Here is a 16,545-nt window from a genome sequence, read left to right as displayed (position 1 = left end):
CATAAATAAAGTGGAAAACATTGAACATCATGTTGATAATAAATCACAGAAAATTAAACTTTAGGTTTAAATTACATTGAGTAAAGTAACAAGCAATTAATTATAATACCTCTGACAAGGGTATTACAAAACTGAGTACATGGTATGACATGCAAGAAGCCTTTCGTAGTGAATATCATTCCACAATGATTCAGTCCCAAAGTTCCCACAAAAACAGTTTACTACAATGAAATTAATGTTAAAATATGACGAATGGAAGAACACACGAAATCAGGATGCCATGATAACAAGATTCAACAAAAAAGTATTGCTGGTAAACTTTTGTTGCACACAAAAATGATCCCAGTGTTATGAGAGATGCGTACCTTCCGGTAAATTTCGGCTTGAACGAATCGCTTCGGATTACGAAAGTATGTATAAGGTTCGTAAAATCTGAACGATAGAATCGGACGCTCTTGAAGTGATACGAAATGGAGCACCTTAAGTGGATCGTCGCGATCCGCGCCGAAAAGGTTAGTAAAATGGCGTCATATCAATGAGCACAGCTCCGTCCGTGCTTCCAACACGTCTCCAGTGATGCCACCTTTTGTCATGTTCCACTGTAGTTTGTGATAGAAGAGGTTAGGCCAAAACCATTGAGAGAAAGATAGTCTGCAGTAATTCGGTTATGGAATAATCAGTGTAAGAGTTCGAATCTTTCTTGAAGAACGTAAACCGACTTGAACGCGAGTGCGTTGTTGCTTGGCCCACGGCTGTTGTGCAAAAACTCGAAACGCGAAACGACGGCATCTCTCGTTGACGTATTCATATACGCCCAACGTAGTGCCTCTAATACCCCCACCTTTCGCTCTTAACCTGTGCCAGCTACCTGAACCGTTCAATTTCGTTTAAAACACTATTTATCTTCTTAAAAACTAAAGTTCAAATGTTTCTAATATTTCAATCTTCTTTACCAAATATCGTCGATAAAGCTAATTTAACATAAATTTCCTGTCAGCATTTTTATTAATAATTTTCTTTAAAATATTTCGTGCGTGCGTGCGTGCGTGCGTGCGTGCGTACGTGCGCGCGCGCGCGCGTGTGTGTGTGTGTGTACATACATACATACTATGAATACACATATCTATATACATATATATATACACAGTGTATCTTGTCTAATATATACTTGTGTCAACACATTTTATATAGAATTTATTGGTAAAATTTATGTCTAAGATTTCATGAAAAACTGCTATATTTTTTTAATTAAGTCAGTAGTATGTAAATATATATAAGTATGTTAAATGTACGTCATACAACAAAAATTTATTGAATCTTTTAAATAAAATATAAAACATAATAAATTTATAAATAATATTTTATATTTTATGACTATGTTCCTTTCCTATGTTAACTAAAAAATACTTTTAATGTTTTTACAATTTATCGTATAAATTTTCATATAAATTTTTATTCAGTGGATTTAATTGTATTTTGACATATAGTTTACACATTAAAAGCAATGATATTAAGTTAATATCACGATAATATTATTTTATAATCTCTTATATTATGTGAAAAGAAGCATACATGCGTTCATTCCTAATTAATATAATTAAAAATATATCAATTATATATGTTATAATTATCTGATATATTATCTGATCTTATATGTTAATCAAAAATATATCATAATTATACATGTTATAATTATCTGATATGTTATCTGGTCTTATATGTTATATTATTTGAAAATAAAAGGTTTAATATCGATATACATATATCATATATCATTATTAGTAAAATTTATTTAAGAAAATATTATTTCAAATACATCTTATTTAAAATGAACATCATTGTAACCTATGAATATTATTAACTTTATTTTAATATTTTACAAAACATGACATTAAAAAGTTGTTAATTGTATATAAAGAGAGTATATACATAAATATTGTACAAAATTCTTAATTGAATAGAATAAATTTTATTCTTTTATTGTTACTTTCGAGTAATTTATCAATATATTGTTGAATATCTACGACCTTTTCTAATATTAGCAGTTGAGGCATCTATACCTATAAATCGAGTGACATGTAAGTAAAACAACATTTCGAGTTTCGAGATTCGAGTTTATTGTTTTCTTTTGGTAAATATAAAAGTGCAAAAATAACCGGATTCTAAATCATTATAATTATTGTGAACGCATCGAAAGGTTTAACCAAATTTCAATTGGTTTATGAACGCGAACAAGTTAAGTATGTGCATTAGGTAGAATGTGTGAATGCGCCGATGCATAATACACCATCTCATTTATTCAGTATTTCATATATATCATTTGTTGATGCTATCATTTTTTGTGTATTTTTATGTGCTGTCGATTTTCGACGAAACGTAGCGCATATCCTACACTATCAAGATTAAAAAGATTAACGGAAAAACGGAACTAGTACCAACGCACCTCGTTCACGGACGGTCGGACGTTGTCATTTGAAAACGGAAGCCATCTTGTGGCCGAGCCTCTCATATCATACAGGGAATAATAGTTCAGCGACTATTTGTTCCGTAAAATTGTTCCGTATATTTTCCATTACGTCCAGACTATGCATGAATTATTGTATCACATGTTTACATAGCCATGGCTGCGACGAGAAAGTTGCAAGGTGAGAAGAAAATGTTTCCAGCATGTTTACATTCAGAAATTTTGTTATGGGTCTGTACTACTACAACTTTGATTCCACTCTTGCCTCGCGCTCTGCAATTCTCTGCCACATTAAACGTTTGTATTTTGCGATCGGTAGTAGCCTATTTTTAACTCGCGTTATCTACTCTTGCAAGCAGCCTTCTGTGTCTGACAGTTGGTACAGGTTGTCAGGGTATGATGAACTGATGTGTTCTGCTTCAACTTTTCATACGTTTCTTTAATGCAAGTTATTTTTTCTTGCATGTACTGTATCTATGACAATCTCATACTGCTTCTTTATGTCAGAATAACCTTTAAAATAGTTCTATATATTATTTCCACAACACATACATATAATGATACAAGATATAACATATGTAATGCCTTTGTCGATATAAGCTTTTCAATATATATATTGCCTGGTAAACTATACTTTCAATTCATAACTTACTCTGAATTCTTTTACAAGTAATTTAGGAGAATTGTTTGCCAGAAATAAATTGTTTTTGTTATTTTGGGTCATGTTTTATCATACTTATTAATGTTATAACTTGATTGGTCGTAGTCAAGTATATCATTTAGATTTTATATACATATATAACAAATTATCAAAGTAGTTATTACATTATGCATTTTATTACATGTAACGCACTAACAACAATTACTAATTTGTATGGGATTTAATAATAATTATGCTACTTTATATGTAAACAAATTTTTATAGTAACTGAATTTCAAAAATTTAATCTATATTTCTATATCTCAGATAAATGATATATGTAATGCATGACATATATTTATTTATTATCTTAATTAAAATATATTTTTTAAATTCTAGGTGAAATAGATCGGTGCCTTAAAAAAGTAACGGAGGGTGTAGAGACATTTGAAGATATTTGGCAGAAGGTTCATAATGCTACAAACAGTAATCAGAAGGAGAAATATGAAGCAGATCTCAAGAAAGAAATCAAAAAACTTCAAAGGTTACGTGATCAGATTAAAACCTGGCTTGCATCAGGTGAAATTAAGGATAAAAGTACGCTTCTTGAATATAGAAAGTTAATCGAAACTGTAAGTATATTTTGATATAGAATTGAAACTGCAAGAATTGTTACATGTTAATTTTTAAATGTAATATATTTTCATTAGCAAATGGAAAGGTTTAAAGTTGTGGAGAGAGAAACAAAAACAAAAGCTTATTCGAAAGAAGGATTAGGAGCTGCTCAAAAGCTTGATCCAGCTCAAAAAGAACGAGAAGAAGTTAGCAATTGGCTTACAAATTCTATAGACACTTTAAATCTTCAGGTATGAAATACGATGATGTTTCAATAGACTGGAAAATATTTTGTTAAAACTAAAATGCGTTGATGATTTCAATGTAGCTGGATACATTTGAATCCGAGATGGAATCATTAGTCGCGGGAAAGAAAAAAAGGTTAGATAAAGATAAGCAGGATAGGATGGATGAATTAAAAGGAAAGCTTGATAAACATCGTTACCATATCCGTAAATTGGAAACATTGTTACGCATGTTGGACAATATGTCTGTTGAAGTTAACTCTGTAAGTTTATTAATACAAAGATATAGTTATTTGACCATATTAATACCTTGAAAGCTTATAATTATTTAATCTTTTAATTGGTTTCACAGATTAAGAGGATAAAAGATGATGTAGAGTATTATATCGAATCCTCGCAGGATCCTGATTTTGAGGAAAATGAATATATCTATGATGATATTATTGGTCTCGATGAAGTTGAGCTGTCTGGAGTTGGTATTCCCTCATCAGCAACTACAGATAGTAATAATAGCAACGAAACTGGAGGTACACCAACCTCAACTAACTCTGGTACTTCACCCATACCATCACCTCCATTGAGTTCTACCATGCATAACCATTCAAGTGATAGTTCTACAGATAATGACAAAAAAACGAAGGTATGTAATCTTATGTAAGATCACGATGACAACACCGATGTTTCATTACATGTATACGAGTATCGATAACTATGATATAGCGAACGAATTTTTATTGTATACTTTAATTTCAGCCTGTGAAACCAACAGCAGTCAGGCCATTATTAAATTCACAGGCGAGCATTCCAACCACGGGAAGCACTGCCACCATAAAATCGAATTTATTATCAAGCAGCACTCCAAGCAAGACCATTCCCATGACACCTAGCCATAGCTCGCCTAGTTCTACAAGTAACCACATTGCCACGACTAATGCTGGTAATTTCGCTACAGTAGCTGCATCACATACTAATTCACAAGCCATCCATTCTACCTCTAGTAAAACATCTTGTAAGTATATTGTAAAAATGGTTGACTATCATAAGGACGATTAACGATAATATTATGACTCACTTTTAAAATTTTCAGCTCATAGCAGTGAAAATGGTTTATTGTCATCATCGTCTGCGTCTAGTGTTACCTCGAATGTGCCACAAACAACCTCGCAGCAGCACAGTAATCCAGTGCCCATACAGACGACACACGTGTTGCATAATCCACAAAATCAGAATCACAGCAGCGAAACTGAAATGACAACGCCGATCCCACCATCTTCTTCACCACAGTCATCAGTCAGCAGTAGATCTTCACCTTTGCCCGCAAATTCCTGCTCGCCAGCGCCATCCACTGCCAATGGTCTCATCCCTAAGCTTCCTGATGGCATGTCCTCTTTGAAATCTATAGCCCAACAAGTAATTGTCCGAGCAGGTTTGGACATACCGCCGTCCGAGTCGAACAGAAACATCTTTGACACCGTTAAGGCGAACAATAATAACAGCAAAGTCACCGTGGATGCACACATTCCTCCTCTTCTTGGTGTTGCGCCTCTCGGGCCAGTACCTCTTCAGAAAGAACACCAGTTACAGTTCCAATTGATGGAGGCCGCCCACTACCATATGCCTGATCCATCTGATTCTGAACGTTTACGATCATATTTACCAAGAAATTCATGTGTTACACCTTCTTATTATCAACAGGTACCATTATACTATCTATCATATCATTATATAAATTCAGTTGAAGTTTACGTGCGTGTGTTTCGGATTTGGTACCGTTCACTTCTTTCCTCACACGACATTATACGATCTAATTTGTAGATATGATACTTTTGGTCAATAACGAAATGTAATATCGATTGTTTGAGAGAAAATTGACCTACTAATGCGTTTTTGAGCGCTATTGCATACCACTTAGTAGAGAGATGACAAGTTCATATATCAACTCTGGCTATCCTGGTTTTAATATTATTTATTTCTTGAAGATATATGGTAAATTAATTTTTAATTTCTTTCTACTTTGGTTCATATGTACTTTATTGTATGTTAGAGTCAACTTCCCCATTCTGATACTGTGGAGTTCTTCCAACGTCTTTCCACGGAAACGTTGTTCTTCATATTTTACTACATGGAAGGTTCTAAAGGCCAGTACCTGGCTGCAAAAGCTCTAAAGAAACAAAGTTGGAGGTTTCATACGAAGTATATGATGTGGTTTCAGAGGCACGAAGAACCCAAAGTGATCAACGAGGAATATGAGCAGGTTAATAACATAAAATATTAACTGGTGATAATTAAAAATCGATGATAAGATTTGAATATACGTCATTGCGTACTATGCAAAGTGGTACTATGTAAAATATAATTGTTTCAGGGAACCTACATTTATTTCGATTATGAAAAGTGGGGACAAAGAAAAAAGGAAGGTTTTACATTTGAGTACAAGTACTTAGAGGACAGAGATCTGAATTAACAGTCCTGTTGCTTGTGGAATCTCCGAACACACTATTTCTGTACCGGTATCATCAAAAATGGAAAAAACAGATTTTATTTTTTAGAATTCTATATTTTCACAAAATATAATTTTATTTATTGGTAAAGAGTATCTCAGAAAAAAGTAAATGAAACAAAACCGAAAGAAAAGCTCATGCATAACAGGCAATGAAGATACTTCATTATATTTTGACATTGTGATATTCCTTTTTGAAAAACAGAAAAGCAAAATATGAATCACACAATTGAAAGAAACAAAAATGCAACTAATAAAACGAAGGAGTAAGTTAATCGGGGACAATGTAACTATAAGATATAATGAATGTAAAGCACCAGAAACACACTTTTAATATTTTAGTGTGTGGTGTGTGATACAAGAGGAAGAAGTTATACTCGCTGGCGACTGACTCGTAATACCAGTACAAACATGCGTGCGGCCCATCTGCCGTTTAACGGTAAGGTGGAGGGCGCTCATGCTATGGTATGTCTTAATGTTAGATTATAAGTAGCCTTTTTGTATAAAGTATATTGAGATATAAAACCCTTAAAGTGAATTACTGTACAGAATGTGTAGAAATAGTGAATAATAATATTATGGAATATATTTTATTTCTCATTTAAATGAAACTTAAGTTGTTTCAATTTTTGGCATCTGACACATCTTTGACACCTTGCATTCAGAACATTCCATCCATTAGATTTCTGCCCTCGACCAGGTTACTTACAGATATATTCTAACAATTTAAATACGAGTCTTGAAACTCGTCGTCGAAGTCACAATGGTTTTATTATGTATTTAAAGTAGCTTAATTTACTAGTTACTTCTCTAATGCATACCCTGACGATTCAAGAGATTTTGATTTGATTAGTATTCTAGCAACTTTTATCTATTACATACTGTGTTTTTCAAATGACGATTCGTGATAATTATTGTGCATATGTATTTATAAATTAATAAAATAGGGGGAGAGAGAGAGAGAGAGAATAAGAGAGAATGAGAAATAAAGCCATACTGTACGAATTTATTTATTATAAATTGTCGATACTGGTTACGGTGAAGCATCTTCGATAAAAAATAAAAGAAAAAGATTCTCACTAATTTAACATACATGTACATATATGTATATTTCCTTGTACCTTTAATCTTTAACGTTTAATCGTTAAATGATGCAAGACAGTATCGGCATTTGAAATAAATAATTTCAGACAAAGACAAAGCTTTTGCTTCAATCTTTGAAGCAATTGCCTGCATACGTGTTATTCATCATTACAAAAGCCTTCCACAACGAGATTAGACATATTGCATTCTTTAGTAATAAAAAACAAAAGTTGAGATTTCTCACCTGATCGATCTAGCTTTAGGATGATGATTAAACTTATTGAACAAAGGATAGATATATTCTAAGCAGATACTCTTGTTATGAATGGAAATTGTGACGACCACTATATTTGCATGATAGTATCTGCCTATGGTGTTCTATTTGTTTTTTTTTCTTTTTTAACTTACATTAAAGGCACTATTCGATAAAATCGTATCGAATAATCGTATTTCTTGAGAAACCAATGTGTTGTAGTAAATGTTGATTTATAAGTTGTAATGTGTTTTAGGTTTATTCCTAACATATTTTGCAAACATTCTGCAACATAGTTGTACACCATCCAATTTCAATGACCCTTTAATGGTGTTCAATATTTTAACATATATCGAAGGTGTCATGCTTGTTAACGGTACATTAACGGAAGTTAGGTCTATAAGAATTGCAGTTTATATTACAGCATTTTAATTAGCATACTTTACAGTGAAAACTAAGTAGATACAAGTTACAACATCAAGAATTTTTCACTTTCTGCAGCATTATATTATTCTTCAGTGCACCTTTGATGAAAATCGTTTTGCAGTTTCTAATGTGTAGAAAAAGATAAAATGCAAAAGATACAGGATAAGGATTTGTTGCTACTTTATACAGTTAAATGATACTAATGTAGCTTTTAAATGTTGCATTATTATTATAAAGGTAAAGTGGAGCGTTATCGTTCCTGGATATTTTGTACGATGAAAACATGTACAATGTTAATTTATGATTTTTTATAGAGATTCGAGAGAAAAATCTAACGAATTTTATAATTGAGTGCAGTGTATAATATTTTTGCATTTGTTATGAGATTTTTATTATTTTTTCAATATATCAAATACTTTTAATCTTTGTCTTGCATTTTTTGAGAAACAGAATTCCATTTTAATTTAGACAAAAATGTATAAGTAGAAAATTGAATTGGATATACAATCTTGGCGATTGTTCCGTAGTATCCTTTCATTAATATCAGCAAATAATGCAGAAAATTTTAAATTCTTGTGATTTTGAATAATGTAATTTACACTATTCTTATCCAGATAAAGATGTTTGCTCAATGCAAGAAAATTATTACGATAGAACAATAGTTTCTTAAATATTAAAAATTTTCCCTTATTTTACAATTTGTGAATAGTAGTTTACAACTGCTTGGTCAGATTCATTAGTTTTACGGCAATAAATTTACACAGCGGTAATCATCAAAGGAATCCATTTTCGCCGTTTTAATGCAGATAAATACTCGAATGTCGCAAAAGGGAGTAAATGTGGTTTTGTAAATTAACAGTTACTTAAGGATCTTAATACAAACTATGAGTTTGAAATAGAGATACATGAAATACATAAGAGGGGAATGGTGGTATGATTTATAAAAACAAACAAATAACAATGCCAATAAAAACAAATACTATCTTGCATTTCTATTATTTATTAAGGAAAAGTAAATGTACTCAATAAGGCAGTTAGACCGTTTAACCCTTTTTGCCCCTTCCTTTATTTTTGCCTTTTATTCTTTTTCTGACTCCCATAGATTGTTCTGTATCATCATCCTCGTTGTCGTCTTGACGTTTCTTTCGTTTACCTAATTTTTTACTGTCCTCGATATCTTTCATTTCCTAAAATACGATAGTGTTTGTAATTATTACTATCATTATCGTTGTTGTTATTATTAATATTGTTGCAATAATCAAATAGTAAATAACTGATTGTACCATTTTTACAATACGTTGTGCTTCAGCTACTCTTTCTTGAAGCACCATTACTTCTTCTTCTTCAGTCGGATACAATGGTAATTGTTTTGATATCAATTGCTCTATTCTTTGATACAATTCTACGTCATACTGTGTTACAAATGTGATGGAACGACCAGAACGACCAGCACGTGCAGTACGTCCAACTCTATGTATATAATCTTTACTATGTGTAGGTATATCGAAATTTATTACAATATCTACATGAGGAATATCGAGACCCCTATAAAAAGAAACATATATCACGAAAAAAATTAATTAAATAAGCTGAATATCATATACCTACCTGCTAGCAACATCTGTGGAAATAAGTATAGATCGATTTTTCGCCTTGAATTTAGTAAGAGCAGCTATTCTCTTATTCTGTGACATTTGTCCATGCAAAGGAACAGCAGTGAAGCCCAAATTTCGTAAAAGAAGAGCAGTTCTAACTGTATTGTTGCAAGTCGCACAAAATATCATAAAACTGTTACCTGCTAATTCATTTAAAATATGTACAAGATATACATCCTGCAACATGAAATTTTATTGTAAAAAAGAAATTTCTACTTTCTACTTTGAAATGAAAAAATTATTTTTTCTTGTACCTTGAATTTAACTGGGATAAAAACATAATATTGTTGTAATTTTTCAACAGTTTGATACTTTGTTGAAACTTCCACTTTAACAGGGTTTCGCAAACATGCTCTCTGTAATTTCTGAACCTTTTTAGTCATTGTTGCAGAAAACAACAATGTTCTTCTTTCTCGAGGAATTACTCTTAAAATTTTATCTACTTCAACTTCAAAATCCATATTCAAAATTCGATCTGCCTCATCCATAACCTTTTAAAAGATTGGTGCAATAGGTGCGTCAATTTTTTATCATGTGTATATAATAAAGCTACTACTGTTACTTACCAAGAATTTTAAAGAACGTAGATTAAAACCTTTTGTGTTTTCCAAGTGGTCAACTAATCTACCTGGAGTGGCAATTAAGATATGTGGCTTTTTTGCCAATAACAATGCCTGAGACATCATGTCCATTCCACCTACTATTACTGCACATTTTACTCCAATACTTGACCCTAGAATAAAATAACATTATATGCAATAATCATGAGTACATTATTCTAAATTACTACAAAATGAAATATTTGCATTACCTAAAGCTTCAAATTGTTCTGATATTTGGAAGGCTAGTTCTCTGGTAGGTGTTAAAATTAGAGCAAAATATCTTTGTGGATTGTCTAACAGTGCCTGTAATATAGGAATAGCAAAGGCTGCAGTTTTACCGGAACCAGTTTCTGCTAATCCTATTACATCTTTACCTAATAAATTTTAAATTCAATTTGACAAAAAGTACTTCAATTTAATTCTAGTTCTTTTATCTTTCATATATATATGTCTATTTCTCTTTTCATTTTACCTTCAAGGGTTAACGGAATAGCTTCACATTGAATTTTTGTAGGTGATTTCCATTTTAAATCTTCACATGTTTGACACAATGTGTCTACGATCCCCTAGAAATATTAACAATTAACATAATATTAATGAAATATTAGCATAATATTTGTATTTTATTCATATTCTTCCTAAAAGAATAAAATATTTAAGATATATGTTAATGAATATTAAATACTGAATAATTATTAATCATGTATCTCAAATACCGCAAGAATATAATAATATGAAATGAAGATAAAGATAAATTTTATATATATTTTTAAATATATTTAGTTTAATTAAATATAGGGTGCAATTCAAGTATATTTCAAATATAATATTAATTTCTAAATGTTATATTCTTATAATTACGAATATATTTTTGTATTATTACGTTAAATAATTTATTCAATTGTTACATTAAGTTTAATGTATATGTGATTATAAAAGGACATATGGAATACTTTTTTTGTTTTGATTAGGTTAGATGTGTGTTACAGACATTTTTAAACTTACCAAATCTTTCCAAGTCAGTTCCTTTACATTTTCTTGATCCTGTTGTTTTGTTGGATTACTTTCTTCCATTTTGTAATCATTAATATACTATATTAATAGTAATAACAATAAATTTTTAATTTTACACGCACATTGTAACTTATTCCTCACAAGTTTGAAAACATTTACGCTAGAAATTAGGAGAGAAGAAATGACAGTGCTCACACCCGTAGTTCTAGTTTCATATTGCAAGTGCTGCACCATGTGGCCAAGTACTGAGTTTAATTGACATTAGAATATATAAGAACTTATAAAATTAGGGATCTACTGTTCGGTTTGGTTCCACTCTAGCATAGACAAGAACGTATTGAGTAACAAGAATTGAAATATATTTATTAATAGTAGTATGAATAATTAAATAATATATATAACGGTATTTTTATTAATACGTATCATATTTTATATAGTAATAGCAACCTTACACGTGTAACACATAAAAGCTTTTCATTAAGAACATAATTTTATTCGTAATTGTTAACGAACATTGTTTTAAATATATCATCTATTTCTCAATTTCACCAACTTGAAAGTTGAAAGAATACTATACTTAAGTTTATTCCAGGGATTTCTGTAGCACCTGTGGAGAGAGATACAAGGCATCTCAAGGTACACAGAAGGAATTGAAAGTTTTGAAATGTAAATTTATTTCATAAGATGTTCTCCTCCCCGTTTATTATTAGATTTATTGTAGCTTTTTATATAAATAGGAATTCCAGATTCTTTATATCTCCGATTATATAGTTTAAATGTGATTTACAATTAGATAGGACAGTAGGGTGGTTTTAAATGAAATTAAATTTTTGGATAGGTACGGTATTTTTGAATTATTATGTAGTAATAGTTAATGCATACATAGTAATGTAATAGTAATAACCTAGAAAAGATGATTTTTTTGTTTGTTTTTGACTCCCAATTATTTTATATTGTCATGACAATAAATGTTGTAAAATATTGTTGCAAATTCAAAATAATACTTCATATAACGTTATACGATTAATTTGAGACTTAATTGAAATCTTGTTTTCAGGGAGGGTCTCCATATGCGGCCAACCTCCACGTGGTGAGACCCGGGCTATCATTTTTATTTGACATATAATTACTAATTGTATTATATTATATGATATAATTATGAATTATATAGCAAGTAATATGAGCTAATTGATTGCTATTGCGATTATGTTTTTATAGGTCCTATCAATTACTTCAATGATTCTAGGAGCATCCGAAGGAGAGCTTTTCGTTAAAGTTGAGGAGGATTCGCGCCCGAGAAGACATCAAGAAAGAAGGACGCAAGTCTCAAGAATCAAGAGGGAGGGCGAAGAGCAGTTGAGATTTCCTCAGCGGCAGAAATTTATTTATTTTCCTTGTTTTTTATTAATAAATTATTATATTCTGACATTTTGTACTATTTTTAATACTGTTTTATATTATTATAAACAATTAACTTCTCTCTCTTACAGTTAGTTTCATTATTGCACGATTTTGTCATTCTTATATTTGTCTATCTCGGATAGAAAAGTAGATATGAGCTTTTCCGTAGGACCGTACAATTAAATAGGTTCTTCTTGTAGCGTGGAAATCAATAGGTTCTTGTCTATGCTAGTGTGCAACCAAGCAGGGCAGATTCCTAATTTCTTATATAAGGTAATATCAATTAAATTCAGCAACTGGCCGCATGGCGCAGCACTAGTCCGGGAATAACCAGGTCCATAAGCGTGGGTACTCTCATTTCCTCTCTGAAATTAGTATACCTAGAACCTGCTACAATTTATGCTTACTGGTTAAATATTGTAATGTAGAGTATTTCAATATTTTCTAAGTACTTGTATATTAATGGGGTAATTTTACATATTTTTGTCTTGTAAGCATTGAAAAATTTGTATATTTTATTTCTGTAATGGTTTTATATAGATAGTATATAGAAAAGCGAAAGAGATAGGGAGAAATGAAATGCGAGAAAAAAGAAAAAGGAAGGAACATGCATGATTGGTTCGAAGTCTAGTAACTTATTGCGTATCCGCCTTGATACGTAAAACATATTATTATGAATCGGTGATGTTATCTTTTGATGACAATTTTAAATATTGTGGAATTTCAATATTTTAACTTATATGTGAATTTATGCAAATTTATGTAAATTTATGTTTAATATCATATATTATATGTTATGCTTCTTGCCGCGTAAATGTGTTTTTGTTGTATTATCAGGGTGAGTAAGGAGATCACCGGTGCTTATCGTTGGTAATTCGCTTACTTTTGACTGAATTTCTCCAATAAGCATCGGCGATCACCATATTCTTCTGTGGTTACATAATATAGAGTGCATAAAACGAAGTTAAAGAAACGATCACAAGTGGCGCTGTTGCATTGAATGTTCTACAATGGTGGCTTTGGTCTACCGTTTATTTCGTAATAAGTTTGTTTAAAAGAGGTTTTCGAAAATTCTGTGTGTATTCATTGTTCCACCGATTCTTTTGTATGAACGTGACCGGCGGTAGTGATGTCCACGTACACATTCTCACAGAAGGTACTTACATCCATACCTCCGGAGAAAGGTAGTTTTCCACTCGATCATGAGGGTGTCTGCAGAAAGCTTATGATCAAATATATGCGTTGTTTGATCGACAATAAGAACGAAAACACAATGTGTCGAAATGTTATAAAGGATTACCTTGGTTGTCGGATGGATAATGAGCTTATGGCGCGAGAAGATTGGTCTAATCTCGGTTTTTCTGATGAGGTCAAGGAGACATAACAGCAGCGATTTATTACTAATCGATTGTCGCGACGTTGTAGATCACCGCTCTTATCACTTGGCTGGTATTTATGAACTTTTTCGCTGGTCATTCTTGTTTCACTATAGAAAATACTCCCACGAATTTTAAGAATATATTTACAAATTTTTAGCAACATATAACTTACGTATGTACATCACAAATTATAAATAATATATATGTAGCGGCACATGAGTCATAGGACGAGGCGAAGCGAGAGCGACTCATGTTGTTGCTGTGCCTAGGAACACGGACACCGCCTCGACACACGAAATTAACATTAAATTGTCTCCGGGCAAAAACAATGTCGCCGTTGAGAGCAACCATCAATCTAAGACATATTTGAATTTTCCGAATCCCACCCGACCAGTATAGATAAGCGGACGCGATCGCGAGCGAGCAGTTATTACCGAGTCATTACCGAGTTATTACCGATATTTGTTTAAAATGATTTGTGAACGACGATGACTCGACCTTATCAATAGAGAATTTCTTTCTGATATACAGCCAAATTAAAGTGATTGTAGTGCAGTGAAGAGACTTGGAAGCAAATTATTAAATATTTAAAATAAACTGTTAGAAATAATAATACATTTAATATAGAGAATAATACATTTAAGAAGAAGAGAAATTATTGTCGATCTCATACAATATTGATCTCTTTTAATTATAGTTTTCAGTTATTCAATGTAATTTAGACATTTTGCATCGGAAGGCCTAATATATAGGGATATATCTTTCAATATTGTTGTAATTTTACATCGTCTGTTGATATAACCGATAGAACAGAACTAAATAACACATTAAAAAAAGAAGCAAACGTAAATTTGTGAAAATGTCAAGCACCTCTAGAAAAAAGATACTAGTTGGTTGTACCGGTAGCGTTGCAACAATTAAATTGCCACAATTAGTAGAGAAGTTATGGCAGAATAATTTGGATGTAAGGGTAGTAGTCACTGAAAAGGCTAAACATTTCTTGAAAGAAGCAGAACTGCCTCCAGGAACTCAAATATTATCTGACACTGTAGAATGGGCAGCTTGGCAAGGTAGAGGCGATCCTATATTACATATTGATCTGGCGAAGTGGGCTGATTTATTTTTAATCGCTCCACTAGATGCCAATACCCTTGGTAAAATAGCCAGTGGCATATGCGATAATATCTTAACTTGCGTCGCACGTGCCTGGGATCCAGTGAAACCTTTGATTTTTTGTCCTGCCATGAATACAAAAATGTGGGAACATCCTGTTACTGCGCCACAGGTACGTAGTATTATATTTAAATATATAATATTCTTTATATATATATTATACATAAATATCTCTCTTTAATCATATTTATGGTTCGAGTTAATTGGATATAAGATCGGGCAATTCTTTATCATAGAATTAATCTTCGAACTAGTGGTTATGGGAAAAAGTTTTGTAACGTTTTAATTAAATTAGACAAGATAAGCGATGAAAATCTGTTTTAGTGGAATTACTTGAATTTAATTTTTTTGTCTTTATGGTTTACTAATCTAGAATAGTAAAAATTTGAAAAAGAAGAACCTGGTAAACTTGAAAAGTTTGTTAGAAAAAAAAACACTTTAACAGAATTTGTTAAACATAAATCTGCGGTATTGTGTGATTAAACTTGATTATTCTTATCTTTTCTTAGATAGCTCTGTTAAAGTCTTGGGGATATAAGGAGGTTACATGCATTTCTAAAACTCTTATGTGTGGCGATGTAGGAATAGGTGCAATGGCAGAAGTAGACAGTATCGTTCAAACTACGATGAGGTTGCTTAATCCTTGGGACCCATATTCGCCGCCGGATTTGCGCCTTTAGCATCAGGAAGTTAAAGTGAAACATTCAACGAAGCTTTATCGTCATACGTATAACATGTGAAAAATCTTGCGAAGAAAAGATATTTAAAAGCGAAAGAATAACGCGCACTATGGTGGAATTTAAATAATTTATGCTCATAATGAAATTCGAGTTCAGTCGCAAGTATTGACTTGTAAGATTACGCTTTCCCGAGGACACTATGTCGCGATATTTTGCTGCTCAAACGAAACGTCTAAAACAATTGCTTTAAGAAAAGTAAATAAAGCAGAGTCCGTTTGTTCACTCGCCAAAATAAAATGTAAAAAAATGTAAAAAAGTTCTGTTAACATATCGTTCAACGTTGATACAGTAAATAAATATGTACATGTTTTTGTTAAATATATGAGTTAAATGAGATAACATAATTTAAGGTTCC

At 31.7% G+C, this 16,545-nt stretch overlaps 5 protein-coding genes across 11 annotated transcripts in view; 3 read left to right on the top strand and 2 right to left on the bottom strand.

Moving 5' to 3' along the window:
- Positions 1 to 16,545, bottom strand: part of LOC132906398 (uncharacterized) — a 77,816-nt gene that overhangs the window by 8,067 nt on the left and 53,204 nt on the right. The window contains exon 2 of one of the 3 annotated variants that reach the window (XM_060958555.1): positions 366 to 847. The gene's annotated coding sequence lies outside the window, so the exon portion shown is untranslated. Of the gene's footprint in view, positions 1 to 365; positions 871 to 16,545 lie in introns of those variants that run through there. The other 2 variants (XM_060958554.1, XM_060958556.1) reach the window with 2 other exon arrangements.
- Positions 2,119 to 7,075, top strand: LOC132906401 (CCR4-NOT transcription complex subunit 3). Of its 4 annotated transcripts, none has more exons than XM_060958563.1 (10): positions 2,123 to 2,645; positions 3,504 to 3,736; positions 3,815 to 3,970; positions 4,048 to 4,227; positions 4,317 to 4,604; positions 4,718 to 4,973; positions 5,052 to 5,318; positions 5,391 to 5,659; positions 6,009 to 6,218; positions 6,330 to 7,075. In XM_060958563.1, the coding sequence occupies exons 1-10, from the start codon at positions 2,621 to 2,623 to the stop codon at positions 6,426 to 6,428; spliced, it is 1,983 nt and encodes a 660-aa protein (XP_060814546.1). In that variant the 5' UTR covers positions 2,123 to 2,620; the 3' UTR covers positions 6,429 to 7,075. The 4 variants fall into 4 exon arrangements, 3 of the variants coding, with proteins under 3 accessions (XP_060814547.1, XP_060814546.1, XP_060814545.1); XR_009657983.1 differs by having other exon boundaries at positions 2,125 to 2,645; positions 5,052 to 5,659; positions 6,330 to 6,730; positions 6,807 to 7,075; XM_060958562.1 differs by having other exon boundaries at positions 2,125 to 2,645; positions 5,052 to 5,659.
- Positions 7,924 to 11,697, bottom strand: LOC132906405 (ATP-dependent RNA helicase DDX47). The gene is made up of 8 exons (XM_060958573.1): positions 11,489 to 11,697; positions 10,956 to 11,049; positions 10,693 to 10,857; positions 10,448 to 10,614; positions 10,136 to 10,372; positions 9,835 to 10,058; positions 9,510 to 9,771; positions 7,924 to 9,413 (listed from the first exon to the last, which is right to left on the bottom strand). The coding sequence occupies exons 1-8, from the start codon at positions 11,555 to 11,557 to the stop codon at positions 9,270 to 9,272; spliced, it is 1,362 nt and encodes a 453-aa protein (XP_060814556.1). The 5' UTR covers positions 11,558 to 11,697; the 3' UTR covers positions 7,924 to 9,269.
- LOC132906092 (cytochrome c oxidase assembly protein COX19) lies at positions 13,757 to 14,357 on the top strand. The gene is given in 1 exon segment (XM_060957957.1): positions 13,757 to 14,357. A coding segment is annotated over 1 exon segment (330 nt). The 5' UTR covers positions 13,757 to 14,027.
- Positions 14,278 to 16,534, top strand: LOC132906408 (phosphopantothenoylcysteine decarboxylase). 2 transcript variants are annotated; one of them, XM_060958577.1, is made up of 3 exons: positions 14,278 to 14,482; positions 14,727 to 15,562; positions 15,960 to 16,534. In XM_060958577.1, the coding sequence occupies exons 2-3, from the start codon at positions 15,137 to 15,139 to the stop codon at positions 16,128 to 16,130; spliced, it is 597 nt and encodes a 198-aa protein (XP_060814560.1). In that variant the 5' UTR covers positions 14,278 to 14,482; positions 14,727 to 15,136; the 3' UTR covers positions 16,131 to 16,534. The 2 variants fall into 2 exon arrangements, with proteins under 2 accessions (XP_060814560.1, XP_060814561.1); XM_060958578.1 differs by lacking the exon at positions 15,960 to 16,534 and adding an exon at positions 15,650 to 15,947.

The sequence above is a fragment of the Bombus pascuorum genome, chromosome 4, assembly GCF_905332965.1.
Source record: "Bombus pascuorum chromosome 4, iyBomPasc1.1, whole genome shotgun sequence".
In the NCBI taxonomy this organism is placed as follows: domain Eukaryota; kingdom Metazoa; phylum Arthropoda; class Insecta; order Hymenoptera; family Apidae; genus Bombus; species Bombus pascuorum.
Note: the sequence above shows the minus strand (reverse complement) of the source record. Positions and strands in the feature narration are given on the sequence as shown.